Source organism: Schistocerca serialis, chromosome 9, assembly GCF_023864345.2.
Source record: "Schistocerca serialis cubense isolate TAMUIC-IGC-003099 chromosome 9, iqSchSeri2.2, whole genome shotgun sequence".
Classification (NCBI taxonomy): Eukaryota; Metazoa; Arthropoda; class Insecta; order Orthoptera; family Acrididae; genus Schistocerca; species Schistocerca serialis.
Window position 1 is genome coordinate 300,026,797 of NC_064646.1, and position 24,391 is coordinate 300,051,187.

Genomic DNA, 24,391 nt, shown 5'->3' on the forward strand with positions numbered 1-24,391 from the left:
AAGCTGGGAAGGGAGTGACCCAAGGGACTTCTTCCTAGCGAGAGGAGCTGTAGAATACTTACGCTTCTCCGGCACAGAAGTGGGGCCCCGATTTCCCTGATGGTTGGGTGGGTGTTGCTTCCGAAGTAGGTGGTGCAGGAGCAACAGGGAGGGAAGTCCCCCCCACCATCAAGGGGGCAGGTGTAGTCTTCTGACTCTGAGAGGTGACTGGAGTTGGCTGAGCTAATGGGGCTAGAACTGTTGTAACAGCAGCATAAGACGATGTCATACATACAGGATGTAAGCGTTCAAATTTCCTCTTAGCCTCAGCGTAGGTCAGTCGGTCCAGGGTCTTGTACTCCATGATTTTCCTTTCTTTCTGGAAAATCCTGCAGTCAGGTGAGAAGGGCAAATGGTGCTCTCTGCAGTTGACACACATGAGAGGCAGAGCACATGGAGTTATTGGGATGTGATGGGCGTCTGCAATCTCGACAAGTGATGCTGGAAGTACAGTGGGAAGACATATGGCTGAACTTCCAGCATTTAATGCACTGCACTGGGAGAGGGATATACGGCTTTACATCACAGTGATAGACGATCTCCTTTACCTTCTCGGGTAATGTATCACTCTCGGAGGCCAAGATGAAGGCACTGGTGGCAATCTGACTATCCCTCGGACACCGGTGGACACGCTGAACGAAATGTACACCTCGCCGCTCTAAATTGGCACGCAGCTCGTCGTCAGACTGCAAAAGAAGGTCCCTGTGAAATATGATACAGGTCCCTGCGAAATATGATACCCTGGACCATATTTAAGCTCTTATGGGGCTTGATGGTTACAGAAACATCTCCCAGCTTGTCACAAGCAAGAAACGTCCATGACTAGGCAGAGGATGCTGTTTTGATCAAGACCGACCAAGATCTCATTTTGGACAAGCTCTCCACCTCCCCAAACTTGTCCTCTTAAAAAAAAGAAAAACTGAGGCTTATCATTTTGAAAGATTCCCCATCTCTCGAACGTACAAGGTACCAGGGCGAGTAAGAGTCACTGCCATCCTTAGCCTGACGTTCCTCCCATGTTGTGGCCAGAGAGGGGAATGATTTGGGGCCATACTTCTGTGAGTTGAATTGAGCCTGTGAATGCTTAGAGACTGCTGGTGTTTGACCACCAGCAAGAGATGATGTACTACACTTCAATCGCGTGTTATCCGCCCTGATGCTACCACTCCGACCAGGGGACCTCCCCACGGGCGCCACCCAGCCACAGCAAAGGCCACCTGGCAGGATGGCCATTGTTGGGAGTCCCGATGCCCCAGGGTGACGGGCTCTCTACTCCTCAGCGTATATGGGGAGTTAATGGTGCAGGCATCTGCAGAGCAATCCCTGTGCGGTCAGGGGGCTACAACCAACAGGGTACATGGCAGCACCACCACAATGGACTGGCTACCATGCTGGGTATCAGGTGCAACCAAGCAAACAAGTCCATTATCATCATCAGCTTAGAAAATGATAATGCACAGTTGATGGAAAAACACGCACCCAGGAGGGTGATCTTGCCCAATAGTTGGAGAATGAGCTGAAGTGCAGATCCACATTGTCGAAGGATGCGATAGGTCTCAGCGCATGATGGACACGATGCACCATGTAAGGCGCCCTTCCTGAATTGGCTTGTTCTTTGGGAACATTTTGAAAAATGGAGGTCAAACCCCACAGGGGACCATCACACGAAGGCCAAAATGTGTGAGACTCCTTTTAGTTGCCTCTTACAACAGGCAGGAATACCTCAGGCCTATTCTAACCACCAGACCCGCAGGGGGGAATTCAGTATTGGAAGTGTGTGTGGTAAAAATCGTCAAGGGAGACCAATGCGTAGGTAGAGTCAAAAGGATGTAAGTTGCAATAGTTACTCGGAGATGAAGAGGCTCAAACAGGGCAGATTGCCATGGAAAGCTGCATCAAACCAGCCTTTGGACTGAAGACCACAACAACAACACACGCAGTACACAGAGCTAGGTCCAACCATGTCTTCTTGGTTCATTCCCATCTCAGCTGGAATGTGAGATCTTGACTGGCACTAAATGTAATTTATTTCACGTATTTCACCACTGGGCTACACAGCTACTGATGCAATGATTAGAGCGCACTGTCTTACATGGCCACTCAATGCATGTATTATATTTCCCCACAGATCCTTCTCATTGTCTCCCATACCTTTACTGGTGGTATGAAACAGTTAACAGATTGTACAAATATTTTCCGTGACTGCTTTTTGCTCTCTCTGATATTGTGTTCAGCTTTTATTAGAACAATGCAAAAAGCTACAAGAACCTCAGCAAATTGATTATGGTGGAACCTTTGTAATGCTGCCCACCTGTCCATGTCCCTGACACTCCTTGCTCCACACAGGACTTGTCACTTTCCACATTTAACAAATGACTTCTTGACATAGAAATTGGCAGCCTTGTGGATGACAGTAGTTAAATGATTTATCATGTCCTGGATGCTGTAAAGCAGTCATTTTTTTAGCACCCATTTAAGTGGCCTACTCACAGGTGATCTCCGAGCGGGGACTACTCAAGAGGACGTTGTTATCAGGAGAAAGAAAACTGGCGTTCTACGGATCGGAGCGTGGAATGCCAGATCGCTTAATCGAGCAGGCAGGTATAGAAAATTTAAAAAGGGAAATGGATAGGTTAGATATAGTGGGAATTAGTGTATTTCGGTGGCAGGAGGAACAAGACTTTTGGTCAGGTGAATACAGGGTTATAAATACAAAATCAAATAGGGGTAATTCAGGAGTAGGTTTAATAATGAATAAAAAAAATAGGTGTAGGGGTAAGCTACTACAAACAGCATAGTGAACGCATTATTGTGGCCAAGATAGACATGAAGCCCACGACTACTACAGTAGTACAAGTTTATATGCCAACTAGCTCTGCAGATGATGAAGAAATTGATGAAATGTATGGTGAGCTAAAAGAAATTATTCAGATAGTGAAGGGAGATGAAAATTTAATAGTCATGGATGACTGGAATTCAGGTGTAGGAAAAGGTAGAGAAGGAAACATAGTAGGTGAATATGGATTGGGGCTAAGAAATGAAAGAGGAAGCCTCCTGTAGAATTTTGCACACAGCATAACTTAATCATAGGTAACACTTGGTTCAAGAATCATGAAAGAAGGTTGTATACATGGAAAAACCCTGGAGATTCTAAAAGGTTTGAGATAGATTACATAATAATAAGACAGAGATTTAGGAACCAGATTTTAAATTTTAAGACATTTCCAGGGGCAGATGTGGACTCTGACCACAATCTATTGGTTATGAACTGTAGATTAAAATTGAAGAAACTGCAAAAAGGTGGAATTTAAGGAGATGGGACCTGGATAAACTGACTAAACCAGAGGTTGTACAGAGTTTCAGGGAGAGCATAAGGGAACAATTGACAGCAGTGGGGGAAAGAACTAGAGTAGAAGAAGAATGGGTAGCTCTGAGGGATGAAATAGTGAAGGCAGCAGAGGATCAAGTAGGTTAAAAAATGAGGGCTAGCAGAAATCCTTGGGTAACAGAAGAGATACTGAATTTAATTGAAGAAAGGAGAAAATACAAAAATGCAGCAAGTGAAGCAGGCAAAAAGGAATACAAACGTCTCAAAAATGAGATCGACAGGAAGTGCAAAATGGCTAAGCAGGGATGGCTAGAGGACAAATGTAAGGATGTAAAGGCTTATCTCATGAGGGGTAAGATAGATACTGCCTACAGGAAAATTAAAGAGACCTTTGGAGAAAAGAGAACCACTTGTATGAATACCAACAGCTCAGATGGAAACCCAGTTCTAACCAAAGAAGGGAAAACAGAAAGATGGAAGGAGTATATAGAGGGTCTATACAAGGGTGATGTACTTGAGGACAATATTATAGAAATGGAAGAGAATGTAGATGAAGATGAAATGGGAGATACGATACTGCGTGAAGAGTTTGACAGAGCACTGAAAGACCTGAGTCGAAACAAGGCCCTGGGAGTAGACAACATTCCATTAGAACTACTGATGGCCTTGGGAGAGCCAGTCCTGACAAAACTCTACCATCTGGTGAGGAAGATGTATGAGACAGGTGAAGTACCCTCAGACTTCAAGAAGAATATAATAATTCCAATCCCAAAGAAAGCAGGTGTTGACAGATGTGAAAATTACCGAACTATCAGTTTAGTAAGTCAGAGCTGCAAAATACTAACATGAATTCTTTACACACGAATGGAAAAACTGGTAGAAGCCGACCTCGGGGAAGATCAGTTTGGATTCCGTAGAAATGTTTGAACACGTGAGGCAATACTGACCCTACGACTTATCTTAGAAAATAGATTAAGGAAAGGCAAACCTACATTTCTAGCATTTGTGGATTTAGAGAAAACTTTTGACAATGTTGACTGGAATACTCTCTTTCAAATTCTAAAGGTGGCAGGGGTAAAATACAGGGAGCGAAAGGCTATTTACAATTTGTACAGAAACCAGATGGCAGTTACAAGAGTCGAGGGGCATGAAAGGGAAGCAGCAGTTGGGAAGGGAGTGAGACAGGGTTGTAGCCTCTCCCCACTGTTATTCAATCTGTATATTGAACAAGCAGTAAAGGAAACAAAAGAAAAATTCGGAGTAGGTATTAAAATCCATGGAGAAGAAATAAAAACTTTGAGGTTCGCCGATGACATTGTAATTCTGTCAGAGACAGCAAAGGACTTGGAAGAGCAGTTGAGTGGAATGAACAGTGTCTTGAAAGGAGGATATAAGATGAACATCAACAAAAGCAAAATGAGGATAATGGAATGTAGTCAAATTAAGTCGGGTGATGCTGAGGGAATTAGATTAGGAAATGAGACACTTAAAGTAGTAAAGGAGTTTTGCTATTTGGGAAGCAAAATAACTGATTATGGTCGAAGTAGAGAGGACATAAAATGTAGACTGCCAATGGGAAGGAAAGCGTTTCTGAAGAAGACAAATTTGTTAACATCGAGTATAGATTTAAGTGTCAGGAAGTCGTTTCTGAAAGTATTTGTATGGAGTGTAGCCATGTATGGAAGTGAAATATGAACGATAAATAGTTTGGACAGGAAGGGAATAGAAGCTTTCGAAATGTGGTGCTACAGAAGAATGCTGAAGATTAGATGGGTAGATCACATAACTAATGAGGAGGTATTCAATAGAATTGGGGAGAAGAGGAGTTTGTGGCACAACTTGACGAGAAGAAGGGACCGGTTGATAGGACGTTCTGAGGCACCAAGGGATCACAAATTCAGCACTGGAGGGCAGCGTGGAGAGTAAAAATCGTAGAGGGAGACCAAGAGATGAATACATTAAGCAGGTTCAGAAGGATGTAGGTTGCAGTAGGTACTGGAAGATGAAGATACTTGCACAGGATAGGGTAGCATGGAGAGCTGCATCAAACCAGTCTCAGGACTGAAAACAACAACAACAACAACAACAACAACAACTCACAGGTGCTGATGTATCTGATAACTAAGTCTAAATGAGAAAACGGCTCCTAGAGTGCAAGCCATCCGCCACATCTCAAAGAACAGAATCAACTAGCACGGGACAGCAAAGTCAAAGGTCAATTGCTATGGACAATCTATTTGCAGTTTTGAAATGTGTCACTTTCTCTATATCAAGGAGGCAAATAATATTGAACAAGAGGAACCTCTCCACTACTCGACCCTCGGAAAAACTATGTGTAGAGCCTTGCCAGATGTGACGCACATTGAGAACTCTGAGGAAGATAAATGTACATGGGAGTCCATGGCTGATATTATCAAGGACCTTATTATCCAAAAATTCATGAGGTAGGAGAGACAGGAATCCCAAAGTTATTCTCAGTGGCATACGAAACCCAGCCAGCTGCTGCCTGAAGGTGGGTGGTGAGGGTAACAAGTACAGAATGACATCTACTGTGGATGAATACTGCCACTTCATCCTTTGTCCTGTCACAATCTGCATCACCCTTCCTGTGCCTGATGTAACCCAACACAGGATTGTCTGAAGGTTTGATATGTGTGTCTCATATGCACAAGGGCTTATCCTGTGTTGAAAGTTTTACTACTTCTGCATGTATTCTGGAACTATCCACATTCCATTAATCAGAGTTTTTTTCTCTCTTCCTTTTCTGATCACACCAGCTGAATAGTGTGAGGAGAAGCCGTATGACCTCCCACTTTGACAACATATGCATCCATTTCCATTTTGGAATCACCTTATTCAATTAATACAAACATTCTCTTACCTGATGAAACAGGTTTCTTTGGATTCTGAATGTTGTGGATGTGGATTGTGGATTTTGGTTTTTGTTGTTTTGATGCAAGCTATTTTGACAAGACTGAGCTGTGTAGTGTATCTAGTTTTGTCACTGATGGTTGTCTCTACAGTTTGGTAGTGAGCACTGGTGGAAGTGGTTTACAAGGAGCTGCAGTGGTAGATCTCAATCCCGTCTCACACAGAGTAAGGTTCACCATAAATATGTTAGGTGGTGAGCTTGACTGTTGGCATTCAGGGAGGGGAGATGACTAGCTCATATGGCCAAGCTCTTACACAATGTAATGTTCAGTACAGAAGCTAGCTGGCTCACCAGAATGTGTGAACAGCAAAAAGTGCTAGATCTGCAATCTGTCTCGGATCTTAAAGAAACTATTCCATAAAATAATTTAATTCTATCATGCGTCATAACATCATTAGTCAGCATCACAATGAATACCTATCATTCCGTTAACAGTCATAGTTATAGTGATATTTCAAAATTAAGTAAACTACTGTAAAAAATTCTAACAGTTTGCAATGAAAACTAGTGGTTGGTATGAATTACATTTTGTGCATGTTAGAGCACTTATTATTGTTAATGAAACGTAGGTAACACACTGAATTATTCTTTAAACTTGGAAGGATGTCACTATCTTAAATTTTGAGAAAATCGATTGTTATGTACACACTCGGTTCCAATCACATTCCAGGAATACAGCCAGAATGAAACATTCGTAACACCCCTTGTATCTCAAACAGTGTGATACATCGAAATTAGATTTTTGGAAACCAATAGCATGCAAAGGAGAGTTTTTTTGCTATATGGTTCAAAACAAAACTTTCGTATCTACTGCGTTACTCAGGTAACTACAGATTTTTTTTCAATGAAATAATGTAATTTTTAATGGCCAATGACAGCTGGTGAAAAAAAATTTGCTGAGGCTCATGCAGCAATATATATTTACTTTTGTACTGAGAATGGGCCTTCTCATAAACTATTTCCCTCAGTTGCTATTTTAATGATACCCTGTTTCAGGATTCTGTCAAAATTTCTATTGCATAAGAATGTTTGTGAGATGAATATTAGTGAACTCTGCTGTGTTTTGCCTAAAGAAGCACATAGTAACAGTCAATCAGACTGGTTACATAGTAATCCAATTTCACATGTAGATTCTCTAATATATAAAACATTTTTCTCCACCTGATTTAACAACCCAAAATTAAATTTACTGCTGCTTCTAATCTCTGAAGTTTTCGAATTTAATAGTTTTCTGCGTGTGGTTTAAAAAAGGAAAAAATTTAATTAATAAAGATGGCAAATCATCATAATTTCACAAATTTCATCAGATCCAGCTTTTATGAGCATCTTCAAATTGTTTTCAGATTTTAGAACACTGATGCTGCACACAGCAAATCAATGTCACAACTTTCTATTTCCAAGAGCTGGACTTCATGCAGCATCAAATACGAACTTTATCAGCAAACCCCTGCCATCTTTTGCCGCTCGGTAGATGAGAATTTTATTATTAACAGTATTAAACAGATTGACTCTTTGCAGCTGTGTGAGGAAACAAGCATTAGAGCGTGATAGCCTCTTCTTTGAAATCACCCGAAAATCATACTACTATACCAGTCTGTTGGTGTTTAGTCACTTTAAAAACGTCCTTAGGTCTTACACCAAACTGAAATTTAGTCAAGTTACGTACATAACCACACAGCCAATTTAATCTATTAATTTCATCTATTTTCAATTTCTACAATGTCTACATTTAAACATACATATACATAGTGACAGGACAAAAATATGGAAACACTGCAAGAAATGTATGCTTGAACAAAAATACAGATGCTAGTCAAGACTGCAGGTTGCACTGTTGTATTTGATACTGAACAGCAACTGTGCAATGTCCTCAAAATGTTGCAAGTGTCAGCCCTGGTCAGAACAGTTTCCTGTGCAGTTGTGAGTGCATTATCCTGGAGCTAACAAGGGGACCGTACACATTTGCTCTAACCGATTTGATTCATATTGATAGGGTGTGTAAAGTTTCAGCCATCCATATATACTAATGTGTGGTCAGTAGCAGCCAAGGAGTCCATAGCCGACCGAGTAAGCACTTGGTTTCACAAGATGGAGGACTCCGATCGAAAATAGTATGATGGGATAATTGCACAGTGTCTGAACCAAAACTTGTGTAAAAAATCAGTATACACAAACATCCAGATGATAATATACATAAAACTGATCTTAATATTTATGCACTTCCAGCATGCTGGAGTAGCTTGGGTCAGAAACTTCCGTTAACCACTAGAACAAAACACCAGACCAAAGTTGGAAATTGTACTTTTTTATTCACTTGATGACTAGTTTCGGGCCGAGACCTCATTTTCAGATCATCATAACGTAGTCAAAAATGGCATTTCCCAAGATGTCACAAATATGCAACGAGCAGTTACAGCACTGTAACTGTTTGCTGCACATGTTGACATCTTGGGAAAGGCCATTTTCAACTATGTTATGACGAACTGAAAATGAGTCTCGCCCAAAATTAGTCATACAGTGAATAAAAAAGTACAATTTACTTGGAATGCTTTTTTGTTATATTAATATGACACTAACCTCCACTTCTGACAGAGTCTGTGTCCACCGGTAGTTGGGAAGATCGCATCCATTGCCAGTGTTTGGTTTTAGTTTTCCTTTTTCTTTTGGATCTTCTTCCTCCTCAGCTTCACTAGCCTTGTCCCCAGAAGCATCCACATTCTCATTACTGATTTCCATGGGAGCCGGATTGGTCCTTTTGTTTTTCTCCTGTAACAATGAAAGTAAAAAGTCTTAGACACAACAATCTTTTAATTACAGGGCACAAAATACTGAAATAGATCTTAAGCTACACTCTTACACACTACAGTGTGTGATTAGACGTACACAATGTAACAATCATTCTTCTCCTCCCTGCAGATGGTACAAAGGGCAATTATCGATTTGTTTTTTGACTCGCGTTACAACAGGGTCACTCAAAACTGAGTATAACGCTTATTGGAATGTGCACCATCTTCCCTGTACCATCTCCCAAGTACTTCTTTGCGCATTTCTGTGATTCATTCACACTCAGTGTACAAACTCTCTGTTAATTCAATTTGGAGAGAGCATCTCAGATGAATGAAAAACATTCTGCAATTTCTTCATTTATTTCTACAAATACGCCATTCACTTAGCATCTAAAAGGATGCACACTAGAGTCTAGACAATAGCTATTTAATTTATTTTTCGCTGTGGTTGCTGTGTTGGTCTACTTGGCTATAATTTTACATTACACACAACGCACGCATTTCTAGTACTCTCCATCAAACAGTACAAGCACCTGTCCCAGGCCATGTACTGGTGCGTGGTCCACTATCCACAAAACAACTGTACACACAAACTACTACTGAAAAACACACTGTATTTTACATCAAACTAAAAATCCATTTTTAAGTAGAACATTTTTAGAGGAAGAACATGAAGAACCAGTTTTAAATTTAAGCTGGGGATGCAGCTATCTGCTGGCATCAATCCTTTACAACATTTATTCTATTTCTCAATATAGGTAAGGTGCCACTGACACTCCATTCATAACATTTTACATGTTCCCTGCCAACCCTGTAGATAACAAGCACAAATCCATCTGATTGGACCTAAACATCCCTGTTCGGACTTATGGTAAGTGGCAGTCCACGTTAATGACTAATTGGGTACTTGGCTCCACATTATTGGATCCATTTCCAGCCTCTCCACTGATTATGATGGATTTAGGGTGCAGAACAGCATGGTCATCAACACCCTTAATGGATATAAACAAACACGCATCCTGGTTCAAACAATGTCTGTTCTCACAAAGAAAATTGCTACAATAATAACCCAGGAACATATAGTAGCCATCCACTCTATCACTAATATTTTCTCCCCAACACTTTACATTTTTACTGTTGACAGCTAGGATGGTGAACACATCTCCCAGCTAGGATGGTGAACACATCTCCAACCAAGCTGAGGGTTGATCTTAAGTCAGCATGTGAATCATACTGTATGTAGCTAAAATGTGTTGTGCCAAGAGTGGTATTCCACAAGCTTCACATGCAGATGGATTGTCATGCTAGAAGAGGAAACTGTGTGTCAACAGACACTGTCCTATTTGTAGCCTGGTGAGTGGTAAGCACCACTTCTTTTCATTGGTATGGCAGGCATGAGGTTTACCAAGCCCGCACGGTCGATTTGATAGTCTGCATTTTTTTACTTGCAACCATTCATCTTTCTACTGCCACATGATCCATATATCTTATGATAAAGTGTGCAGGGGGACAGCACACTGAATCATAAAGCCATCTCTACAAGCTTCCTTAGATGGTTTGTTGGCTGCATCATTTTCCCATATCCTTGTCCTGGTGCTCAACAGGTGGCAGGGAAAGAAGATGGGAAAATTCCTACTTTGATGGCTTAGGCAACAGCTCATACATAAATGAGGCAGTCAAACATTATGAGCTTCGGTGTTCTCTCTCCAGCACCTTAGCCATATTCAGTGTTTGGCCCATCTTTATCAGGTCTACACAAACTCGATTGCTTTTGAGAATTGAAAATGCTCCATTGAACAGATTTCTACAGTCAAATTTTTAATTTCCCATTCATTTGGAGAGACAATGTATTTTTTTTTCTGTGCTGTGTACTTTTTTTCCTCCACCTACTAACCAATTGATGGCAATCTTAATATTAAGAGGACAAAATCCCATTATCAGCAATAGTCCATCTACAGATGAAGTGCCAAAGGCACCTATATAAAAACAAAGATGATGTGACTTACCAAACGAAAGTGCTGGCAGGTCGATAGACACACAAACATACACACAAAATTCAAGCTTTCGCAACAAACTGTTGCCTCATCAGGAAAGAGGGAAGGAGAGGGGAAGACGAAAGGATGTGGGTTTTAAGGGAGAGGGTAAGGAGTCATTCCAATCCCGGGAGCGGAAAGACTTACCTTAGGGGGAAAAAAGGACGGGTGTACACTCGCGCGCGCACACACATATCCATCCACACATATACAGACACAAGCAGGGTCTTTAAATATGTCTGCTTGTGTCTGTATATGTGTGGATGGATATGTGTGTGTGTGCGCGCGCGAGTGTATACCCGTCCTTTTTTCCCCCCTAAGGTAAGTCTTTCCGCTCCCAGGATTGGAATGACTCCTTACTCTCTCCCTTAAAACCCACTTCCTTTCGTCTTTCCCTCTCCTTCCCTCTATCCTGATGAGGCAACAGTTTGTTGCGAAAGCTTGAATTTTGTGTGTATGTATGAGTCTGTTTGTGTTTCTATCGACCTGCCAGCGCTTTCGTATGGTAAGTCACATTATATATATATATATATATATATATATATATATATATATATATATATATATATATATATATATATCCAAAGATGATGTGACTCACCAAATGAAAGCGCTGGCAGGTCGACAGACACACAAACAAACACAAACACACATACAAAATTCAAGCTTTCGCAACAAACTGTTGCCTCATCAGGAAAGAGGGAAGGAGAGGGAAAGACGAAAGGATGTGGGTTTTAAGGGAGAGGGTAAGGAGTCATTCCAATCCCGGGAGCGGAAAGACTTACCTTACGGGGAAAAACGGACGGGTATACACTCGCACACACACACATATCCATCCACACATATACAGACACAAGCAGGATATGTTTCCTACGTGGAATGTTTCCCTCTATTATAACCATATATATATATATATATATATATTAAAAAAAAAAACAAAGATGAGGTGACTTACCGAACGAAAGCGCTGGCAGGTCGATAGACACACAAACATACACACAAAATTCAAGCTTTCGCAACAAACTGTTGCCTCATCAGGAAATAGGGAAGGAGAGGGGAAGACGAAAGGAAGTGGGTTTTAAGGGAGAGGGTAAGGAGTCATTCCAATCCCGGGAGCGGAAAGACTTACCTTAGGGGGAAAAAAGGGCAGGTATACACTCGCACACACGCACTTATCCATCCACACATACAGACACAAGCAGACATATTTAAAGACAAAGAGTTTGGGCAGAGATGTCAGTTGAGGCAGAAGTGTAGAGGCAAAGAAGTTGTTGAAAGACAGGTGAGGTATGAGTGGCGGCAACTTGAAATTAGCGGAGATTGAGGCCTGGCGGATGACGAGAAGAGAGGATATACTGAAGGGCAAGTTCCCATCTCCGGAGTTCGGATAGGTTGGTGTTGGTGGGAAGTATCCAGATAACCCAGACAGTGTAACACTGTGCCAAGATGTGCTGGCTGCGCACCAAGGCATGTTTAGCCACAGGGTGATCCTCATTACCAACAAACACTGTCTGCCTGTGTCCATTCATGCGAATGGACAGTTTGTTGCTGGTCATTCCCACATAGAATGCATCACAGTGTAGGCAGGTCAGTTGGTAAATCACGTGGGTGCTTTCACACGTAGCTCTGCCTTTGATCGTGTACACCTTCCGGGTTACAGGACTGGAGTAGGTGGTGGTGGGAGGGTGCATGGGACAGGTTTTGCATTGGGGGCAGTTACAAGGATAGGAGCCAGAGGGTAGGGAAGGTGGTTTGGGGATTTTATATATATATAGAGGGAAACATTCCACGTAGGAAAAATATATCTAAAAACAAAGATGATGTGACTTACCAAATGATAGTGCTGGCAGGTCGACACACACGAACGAACACAAACATACACACAAAATTCAAGCTTTCGCAACAAAACTGTTGCCTCATCAGGAAAGAGGGAAGGAGAGGGAAAGGATGTGGGTTTTAAGGGAGAGGGTAAGGAGTCTTTCCAATCCCGGGAGCGGAAAGACTTACCTTAGGAGGAAAAAAGTTTGTTGCGAAAGCTTGAATTTTGTGTGTATGTTTGTGTTCGTTTGTGTGTCTGTCGACCTGCCAGCACTTTCATTTGGTAAGTCACATCATCTTTGTTTTTTATATATATATATATATATATATATATATATATATATATATATATATATATATATATATATATATATATATATATATATATATAAGTGCCCCCCCCCCCCCCACCTGCATGTCCAAGTAATTGACCTACAGCCACACTGGAAGGGAGATGAATCTCTTTTGACCTACACTGAAAATTTCATTTTATAACAACAGTCCCATGTTGCTTACTTGCTCAGTATGTGGTCCTGAAGTCAAATCTGAAAAGGGAAACGCAAAGGCTCAATCTAGATATAGTAGGGGTCAGCGAAGTGGAAAGAAGACAAGGATTTCTGGTCAGATGAGTATAGGGTAATATGAACAGCAGCAGAAAATGGTATAACAGGAGTAGGATTCACTATGAATAGGAAAATAGGGCAGAGAGTGTGTTTCTGTGAACAGTTCAGTGACAGAATCGACAGCAAACCAACACGACAAATATAGTTCAGGTGTACATGCTGACGTCGCAAGCTGAAGATGAAGAGAAAGAGAATGTGTATGAGGATACTGAAAGGGTAATACAGTATGTAAATGGGGGATGAAAATCTAATAGCCATGGGGAACTGGAATGCAGCTGTAGGGGAAGGAGTAGAAGCAAAGGTCATCAGAGAATATGTGCTTAGGACACGGAATGAGAGAGGAGAAAGACTAACTGAGTTCTGTAACAAGTTTCATCTCGTAATAGCAAATACCCTGTTCGAGAATCACAAGAGGAGGTGGTATACTTGGAAAAGGTTGGGTGATACGGGACGATTTCAGTTTTATTACATCATGGTCAGACAGAGATTCGAAAATCATATACTGGAGTGTAAGGCGTACCCAGGAGCGGACGTAGACTCAGATCACAATATAGTAGTGATGAAGAGTAGGCTGAAGTTTAAGACATTAGTCAGGAAGAATCAATACGCAAAGAACTGGGATACGAAGTTCTAAGGAATAACGAGATACCCTTGAAGTTCTCTAAGGCTATAGATACAGCAGTAAGAAATAGCTCAGTAGGCAGTACAGTTGAAGAAGAATGGACCTTTGAAAAAAGGGCCATCACAGAAGCTGGGAACGAAAACATAGGTACAAAGAAGGTAACTGCGAAGAAACCATGGGTAAAAGAAGAAATATTTCAATTGATTGATGAAAGGAGGAAGTACAAAAATGTTCCGGGAAACTCAGGAATACAGAAATACAAGTCACTGAGGAACGAAATAAATAGGAATCGCAAGGAACTAAGATGAAGTGGCTGGAGGAAAAATGTAAAGACATCGAAAAAGAAATGATTGTTGGAAGGACAGACTCAGCATATAGGAACGTCAAAATAACCTTCGGTGACATTAAAAGCAAAAGGTGTAACATTAAGAGTGCAACGGGAATTCCACTGTTAAATGTAGAGGAGAGAGCACATTGGTGGAAAGATACATCAAAAGCCTCTATGAGGAGGAAGATTCGTCTTATGTGATAGAAAAAGAAACAGGAGTCGATTTAGAAGAGAGAGGGGAGCCTGTATTAGAATCAAAATTTAAAATAACTCTGTAGGACTTAAGGTCAAATAACGCAGAAGGGATACACAACATTCCATCAGATCTTCTAAAATCATTGGGCGAAGTGGCAAGAAAATGACTATTCACGTTGGTCTGTAGAATGTACGAATCTGGCGACATACCATCTGACTTTCGGAAAAGCATCATCCACACAATTCCGAAGACAGCAAGAGCTGACAAGTGTGAAAATTTTCGTACAGTCAGCTTAACAGCTCATGCATCCAAGTTGCTTACAAGAATAATATACAGAAGAATGGAAAAGAAAATTGAGGATGCACTCAATGACGATCAGTTTGGCTTTAGGAAAACTAAGGCACAAGACAGGCAATTCTGACACTGCAGTTGATAATGGAAGCAAGACTAAAGAAAAATCAAGACACTTTCATAGGATTTGTTGACCTAGAAGAAGCGTTCCACAATGTTAAATAGTAAAAGATGTACAAAATTCTGAAAAAAGTAGGGGAAAGCTGTAGGGAGAGACAGGTCATATAGTATATGTACAAAAACCAAGAGCAAAAATAAGAGTGGATGACGAGAAATGAAGTGCTAGGATTAAAAAGAGTTTAAGATAGAGATGAAGCCTTTCGCCCCTACTGTTCAATCTGTACGTCGAGGAGCAATGATGGGAATAAAAGAAAGGTTCAGGAGTGGAATTAATATTCAAGGTGAAAGGATATCAATGATACGATTCGCTGATGCCATAGTCTCACAGTGAAGAAGAATTACATGGTCTGCTGAACGGAATGAACAGTTTAATGAGTACACAGTATGGATCGAGAGTAAATCTAAGAAAGACGAAGGTAATGAGAAGTAGTAAAAATGAGAACAGCGATAAATTTATCAGGATTGATGGTCACGAGACGAGAAATGAAGTGCTAGGATTAAAAAGAGTTTAAGATAGAGATGAAGCCTTTCGCCCCTACTGTTCAATCTGTACGTCGAAGAGCAATGATGGGAATAAAAGAAAGGTTCAGGAGTGGAATTAATATTCAAGGTGAAAGGATATCAATGATACGATTCGCTGATGCCATAGTCTCACAGTGAAGAAGAATTACATGGTCTGCTGAACGGAATGAACAGTCTAATGAGTACACAGTATGGATCGAGAGTAAATCTAAGAAAGACGAAGGTAATGAGAAGTAGTAAAAATGAGAACAGCGATAAATGTATCAGGATTGATGGTCACGAAGTAGATGCAGTTATGGAACTCCGCTACCTAGGCAGTAAAATAACCAATGACAGACGGAGCAAGGAGGACATCTAAAGCAGACTAGCTATGGCAAAAAAGGCATTCCTGGCCAACAGAAGTCTACTAACATCAAATATTGGTCTTTATTTGAGGAAGAAATTTGTGAGGATGTACGTCTGGAGTAGAGGATTGTACAGTAGTGAAACATGGACTGTGGGAAAACTGGAACAGAAGAGAATCGAAGCATTTGAGATGTGGTGCTGCAGACAAATGTTGAAAATTAGGTGGACTGATAAGGTAAGGAATGAGGATGTTCTACGCAGAATTGGAGAGAAAAGTTATATGTGGAAAACACTGGTAAGGAGAAGGGCCAGGATGATAAGACATCTGTTAAGAGACAAGGGAATGACTTCCATGGTACTAGAGGGAGCTGTAGAGGGCAAAAACTGTAGAGGAAGACAGAGGTTGGAATACAGCCAGCAAATAATTTATTTTATTTATTTATTTATTTATTGTTCTGTGGGAACAAATTAAGGAGAAGTCTCCATGGTCATGGAATGAGTCAATACATGAAATTATAACATGATATTAGAAACAGATAAAATGAAATATAAAAAAAACATTCAGGTGACAAGTAAGTTTAAATAAAGAAAATCAACAATGTAACACTGGAATTTGCTTAATTTTTTAGCTCTTCCAGGAGCTCCTCGACAGAATAGAAGGAGTGAGCCATGAGGAAACTCTTCAGTTTAGACTTAAGAGTTTGGGCTACTGCTAAGATTTTTGAGTTCTTGTGGTCTTATTGAAAATGGATGCAGCAGAATACTGCACTCCTTCCTGCACAAGAGTCAAGGAAATGCATTCCACATGCAGATTGGATTTCTGCCTAGTATTAACTGAGTGACAGCTGCTAACTCTTGGGAATAGGTTAATATTGCTAACAACAAACGACATTAAAGAAAATATATACTGTGAGGGCACTGTCAGAATTACCAGACTACTGAATAGGGGTCGACAAGAGGTTCTCGAACTTACACCACATATAGCTCGAACAGCCCGTTTTTGAGCCAAAAATACCCTTTTTGAATCAGAAGAATTACCCCAAAAAATAATACCATACGACATAACCGTATGAAAATATGCGAAGTAGACTAATTTTCCTGTTGAAGTGTCACTGATTTCAGATACTGTTCTAATGGTAAATAAAGCAGCATTTAGTTTCTGAACAAGATCCTGGACATGGGCATTCCACAACAGCTTACTATCTATCCGAACGCCTAGGAACTCGAACTGTTCCGTCTCGCTTATAATATGCCCATTCTGTCTGATCAAAATATCGGTTCTTGTTGGATTGTGAGTTAGAAACTGTAAAAACTGAGTCTTACTGCAATTTAACATCAAATTATTTTCCACAAGCCACGAACTTATTTCATGAATTACATTATTTGATACTGTTTCAATATTATACACAAGATCCTTCACTACCAAGCTGGTGTCATCAGCAAACAGAAATATTTTTGAATCACCTGTAATACTAGAAGGCATATCATTTATATACATAAGGAACAGCAGTGGCCCCAGCACCAATCCTTAGGGAACGCCCCACTTAACAGTGCCCCATTGGGACTGAACATCACTACCACTCTCAATATTGCGGGGAATTACCTTCTCCTTTCTGTTCTTAAAGTAAGAGGTGAACCAATTGTAAGCTACTCCCCTTACTCCATAATGGTCCAACCTCTGCAGTAATATTTTGTGGTCAACACAGTCAAAAGCCTTCGTTAAATCAAAGAAAACATCTAGCGTTCGCAACCTTTTATTTAATCCGTCCAAAACCACACAGAGAAAAGAGAATATAGCATTTTCAGTTGTTAAACCATTTCTAAAACCAAACTGAACATTTGACAGCAAATTATGTGAATTTAAATGCTCCAGTAACCTTGTATATACAACATTCTCGATAACTTTCGCAAACACCGATGGCACAGAAATAGGTCTATAATTGTCAATATTATCCCTGTCTCCCTTTTTATAAACTGGCTTCACTACCGAGTACTTTAATCGGTCAGGAAACCGACTACTCCTGAAGGAAAAGTTACAGATATGACTAAGTACTGGGCTAACATACATAGAACAATACTTCAGTATTCTGCTAGATACCCCGTCATATCCATGAGAGTTCTTGGTCTTTAGTGATTTAATTATAAACTCAATCTCCCTCTTGTCAGTATCATGGAGGAGCATTTCAGGTAACGGTCTCTAAACACTTTTTCTAAGAGCACTATATGATTCCCTGTTGGGACTAGGTTTCTATTTAGTTCACCTGCTATATTCAGAAAGTGATTATTAAATACTGTACATATATGCGACTTACCAGTAACACGGACATTCCCACTACGCACTGAATCAATACCCTCGACTTGTCTCTGCAGACCAGCCACTCCCTTTACGACTGACCATATGGTTTTAATTTTGTCCCGAGACTTAGCTATTCTATCTGCATACCACATACTTTTTGCCTTCCTAACAACATTTTTAAGCACCTTACAATACTGTTTGTAATGGGCTGCTGCATTTAGATTCTGACTGTTTCTAACATTTTGATATAATTGCCACTTTGTTCTACAAGATATTCTTATCCCTCTAGTCAGCCACCCAGGCTGCCTGTTTGTGCTAGTACCCTGTTTGAACATTCTAACGGAAAGCAACTTTCAAAGAGCACGAGAAAAGTCTTGAGAAAAGCATTATATTTATCGTCTACTGTTGCTGTTGTGGTCTTCAGTCCTGAGACTGGTTTGATGCAGCTCTCCATGCTACTCTATCCTGTGCAAGCTCCATCTCCCAGTACCTACTGCAACCTACATCCTTCTGAATCTGCTTGGTGTATTCATCTCTTGGTCTCCCTCTACGATTTTTACCCTCCACGGTGCCCTCCAATGCTAAATTTGTGAACCCTTGATGCCTCAAAACATGTCCTACCAACTGATCCCTTCTTCTAGTCAAGTTGTGCCACAAACTTGTCTTCTCCCCAATTCTATTCAATACCTCCTCATTAGTTACGTGATCTAACCACCTTATCTTCAGCATTCTTCTGTAGCACCACATTTCGAAAGCTTCTATTCTCTTCTTGTCCAAACTAGTTATCATCCATGTTTTACTTCCATACATGGCTACATTCCATACAAATACTTTCAGAAACGACTTCCTGACGCTTAAATCTATACTCTATGTTAACAAATTTGTCTTCTTCAGAAACGCTTTCCTTCCCATTGCCAGTCTACATTTTATATCCTCTCTACTTCGACCATCAGTTATTTTGCTCCCTAAGTAGCAAAACTCCTTTACTACTTTAAGTGTCTCATTTCCTAATCTAATTCCCTCAGCATCACCTGATTTAGTTTGACTACATTCCATTATCCTCATTTTGCTTCTGTTGATGTTCATCTTATATCCCCCTTTCAAGACACTGTCCATTCCATTCAACTGCTCTTCCAAGTCCTTTGCTGTCTCTGACAGAATTACAATGTCTTCGGTGAACCTCAAAGTTTTTACTTCTTCTCCATGAATTTTAATCCCTACTCCGAATTTTTCTTTTGTTTCCTTTACTGCTTGCTCAATATACAGATTGAATAACATTGGGGAGAAGCTACAACCCTGTCTCACTCCTTTCCCAACCACTGCTTCCCTTTCATGCCCCTCGACTCTTGTAACTGCCATCTGGTTTCTGTACAAATTGTAAATAGCCTTTCGTTCCCTGTATTTTACCCCTGCCACCTTCAGAATTTGAAAGAGAGTATTCCAGTTAACATTGTCAAAAGCTTTCTCTAAGTCTACAAATGCTAGAAACGTAGGTTTGCCTTTTCTTAATCTTTCTTCTAAGATAAGTCTTAAGGTTAGTATTGCCTCACGTGTTCCAACATTTCTACGGAATCCAAACTGATCTTCCCCGAGGTCCGCTTCTACCAGTTTTTCCATTCGTCTGTAAAGAATTCATGTTAGTATTTTGCAGCTGTGACTTATTAAACTGATAGTTCGGTAATTTTCACACATGTCAACACCTGCTTTCTTTGGGATTGAAATTATTATATTCTTCTTGAAGTCTGAGGGTATTTCGCCTGTCTCATACATCTTCCTCACCAGACGGTAGAGTTTTGTCATGAATGGCTCTCCCAAGGCCATCAGTAGTTCTCATGGAATGTTGTCTATTCCCGGGGCCTTGTTTCGACTCAGGTCTTTCAGTGCTCTGTCAAACTCTTCACGCAGTATCTTATCTCCCATTTCGTCTTCATCTACATCCTCTTCCATTTCCATAATATTGTCCTCAAGTACATCGCCCTTGTATAAACCCTCTATATACTCCTTCCACCTTTCTGCCTTCCCTTCTTTGCTTAGAACTGGGTTGCCATCTGAGCTCTTGATATTCATACAAGTGGTTCTCTTCTCTCCAAAGGTCTCTTTAATTTTCGTGTAGGCAGTATCTATCTTACCCCTAGTGAGACAAGCCTTTACATCCTTACATTTGTCGTCTAGCCATCCCTGCTTAGCTATTTTGCACTTCCTGTCGATATCATTTTTGAGACGTTTGTATTCCTTTTTGCCTGCCTCATTTACTGCATTTTTATATTTTCTCCTTTCATCAATTAAATTCAATATTTCTTCTTTTACCCAAGGATTTCTATTAGCCCTCGTCTTTTTACCTACTTGATCCTCTGCTGCCTTCACTACTTCATCCCTCAGAGCTGCCCATTCTTCTTCTACTGTATTTCTTTCCCCCATTCCTGTCAATTGTTCCCTTATGCTCTCCCTGAAACTCTCTACAACCTCTGGTTCTTTCAGTTTATCCAGGTCCCATCTCCTTAAACTGCCACCTTTTTGCAGTTTCTTCAGTTTCAATCTGCAGTTCATAACCAATAGATTGTGGTCAGAATCCACATCTGCCCCTGGAAATGTCTTACAATTTAAAACCTGGTTCCTAAATCTCTGTCTTACCATTATGTAATCTATCTGATACCTTTTAGTATCTCCAGGATTCTTCCATGTATACAACCTTCTTTTATGATTCTTGAACCAAGTGTTACCTATGATTAAGTTATGCTCTGTGCAAAATTCTACAAGGCGGCTTCCTCTTTCATTCCTTCCCCCCAATCTATATTCACCTACTATGTTTCCTTCTCTCCCTTTTCCTACTGACGAATTCCAGTCACCCATGACTTAAATTTTCGTCTCCCTTCACTACCTGAATAATTTCTTTTATCTCATCATACATTTCATTTATTTCTTCATCATCTGCAGAGCTAGTTGGCATATAAACTTGTACTACTGTAGTAGGCATGGGCTTTGTGTCTATCTTGGCCACAATAATGTGTTCACTATGCTGTTTGTAGTAGCTAACCCGCACTCCTATTTTTTTATTCATTATTAAACCTACTCCTGCATTACCCCTATTTGATTTTTTATTTATAACCCTGTAATCACCTGACCAAAAGTCTTGTTCCTCCTGCCACCGAACTTCACTAATTCCCACTATATCTAACTTTAACCTATCCATTTCCCTTTTTAAATTTTCTAACCTACCTGCCCGATTAAGGGATCTGACATTCCACGCTCCGATCCGTAGAACGCCAGTTTTCTTTCTCCTGATAACGACGTCCTCTTGAGTAGTCCCCGCCCGGAGATCCTAATGGGGGACTATATTACCTCCGGAATATTTTACCCAAGAGGACGCCATCATCATTTAACCATACAGTAAAGCTGCATGCCCTCGGGAAAAATTACGGCTGTAGTTTCCCCTTGCTTTCAGCCGTTCGCAGTACCAGAACAGCAAGGCCGTTTTGGTTATTGTTACAAGGCCAGATCAGTCAATCATCCAGATTGTTGCCCCTGCAACTACTGAAAAGGCTGCTGCCCCTCTTCGGGAACCACACGTTTGTCTGGCCTCTCAACAGATACCCCTCCGTTGTGGTTGCACCTACGGTATGGCCATCTGTATCACTGAGGCACGCAAGCCTCCCCACCAACGGCAAGGTCCATGGTTCATGGGGGGGATCGTCTACTGTATCAGCGCTATGAACATCTTGCCACTCTTGTTCCTTGATAAGGTTTACAAAGGTCTCTACAGCAACTGGATCAGCTTTCCTAAACAGCTGATGACAATATTTAACACGTGTTGCAGCACAAAAATCTTTTAGGTTTAAATTTGTGCATCATGATCTGAAAGGCCATTCACCTTTTTGCTAACAGAATGCCCTTCTAGTAATGAGGAATGAACAAAAATGTTGTCTATGGTTGTTCTACTGTTCCCTTACACTTTCGTTGGAAAGAATACGGTTTGCATAAGATTATATGAATTAAGGAGGTCTACCAGCATCCTCTTCCTTGCATGATCACTTATACAATTAATATTGAAGTCACCACATATAACTAACTTTTTGTATTTCCTATAAAGTGAACCAAGAACCTCCTCTAGCTTTAGCAAAAATGTTGTGAAGTCGGAGTCTGGGGATCTATAAATAACAACAGTTAGAAGTTTATCTCCATTAAATTTAACCACACCTGCACAACATTCAAACACCTTTTCAGTGCAGTACTTTGAAACATCAATTGACTCAAATGGGATGCCGTTTTTCACATACATGGCTACTCCCCCACACTGCAAAGAGCTCCTCGAAAAGGTGCCAGCCAACCTGTATCCTGGTAAAGGAAGCCTCTGAATTATCTTCTTATTTAAGAAGTGTTCAGATATACCAATAATTTCAGAGTCAACATCTATAAGCGATTCACTAACTTTATCTCTAATACCTTGTATATTTTGATGAAATATACTAATTCCCTCATTACTCGGATACCTAAGCTTTGTCAAAAGTGGTTCCTTTGTTAGAGAGACTTCCCTTAAGCAGGAATACCTATCAGCTGACTTCAATCTAAAAAAGGTGCAGCTCTAACACCCACTACTGCAGGAATTTTCCCATGAGTGATCCCACCAACCCCACCTATGCTGTCATCTATAAGCTCTGCTAACCTTCCCTTCCCATACCTGTTGAGGTGCAGGCCATGTCTAGTGAAACCCGTCCTGCTGATAGACTCCACCGACACCACTGAAATGTGACCCATGCTTTCTGTTATCAGCGCACCCCTAAGTCTCATGTTATTACGCCTGACGGCTGTATTAAGATGAGGCCGATCGTGACGCTGAAACAGTTCCACAAAATGCACATTCGTGTTGCCAGTGTGAGTGGCTATCTTTTCCAGGTCACCATCTATGTCATACTCCCCATCCCTATCAATACTATTACCAGCCCCACCCACAATCACTACCTGATCCTCTTTAGTAAAATCCCTACATAACCCCCCTATGTTAACAGTCACCTGAGCCAATCCTGCATTAGGCTTCACGATGCTGGTGACCTGGTACTCACTCCCCAGCACTTCCTGCAACTGCTGGCCTACACCTCTGCCATGAGAACTACCTAACAGCAGAACCTCCTTCTTCCTCCTCGACTTTGCAACTGTTCTAGCCAGCGTAACTACTGAGGTCGGCTGCATACTTCCTACACCTACAGCTACTAGAGATTCCTCTCCACTAGACTGACAGTTGGTCATATCTATTGTAAACACCAACAGTAAAACTATCTGAAAATCTTCTTCTCCTAGCAGATCTCTTGCCAACAGCCAGCTCCCATTCCCCAACCCCCTTCTCCCTCCTCATCCTATCTAGCTCCTCCTGTGCAGTTTTCAACTGCACCTGAAGGGCACAGATCTTATGCTCCTGCTCCTCTATCAACTTACTCTTGCTACATAACCTGCAGTTCCAGGAGAGGATCTCACCAGAATGCCCACTGGCTTCCCCACTGCATTCCCCCCAGTAAAATACTTTGAACAAGTCTCACACCGCAATCCACTACTCACGAACCTACGGCAAAGCCCACAATTCTCACTCATGGTAAAATTTTACTTTTTTTAAGTTTCGCTACTACAATAAGATGATGTTAAAAACCTGACTACAATAATCACAAACTTACTCTACAAGGGAAGTAACTACAATTATTAACAGTATTAATAAACAACAAATGTGAATATAACAAAAGACTAATACAGAAAGAGAATCAAACATCTAACGACACAGTAACGAAGCTGAAAACAGTTCCCAAACGGTTCTTCTGAAATTATTTCACCAGAAAACAAAAAAAAAAAACACCGGTTGAAGACTACTAAAGTTCCTAAATAAACCACTAGACACAAACAATTAATCAGTACTTAGCTTTCAATGCGCCGCTACAGCTGCAACTGGTCAGCGCGGAATGTAAACACAGCTAAGAGGTTACGTTGCTCGATACGAAACACTCACAAATATCAGGTCACAACACAAGAAAGGCAGAGGCGAATGAAGAAACCACTAATAAGTCACTTATAT

General features: G+C 40.8%; 1 protein-coding gene across 1 annotated transcript in view; it reads right to left on the reverse strand.

The window, feature by feature from the left end:
* LOC126419022 (nuclear migration protein nudC) overlaps positions 1–24,391 on the reverse strand; it is a 57,589-nt gene that overhangs the window by 13,275 nt on the left and 19,923 nt on the right. Inside the window, exon 4 of the mRNA XM_050086078.1 lies at positions 8,877–9,065. Coding sequence (XP_049942035.1) covers positions 8,877–9,065 — 189 coding nt within the window. The remainder of the gene's footprint in view (positions 1–8,876; positions 9,066–24,391) is intronic.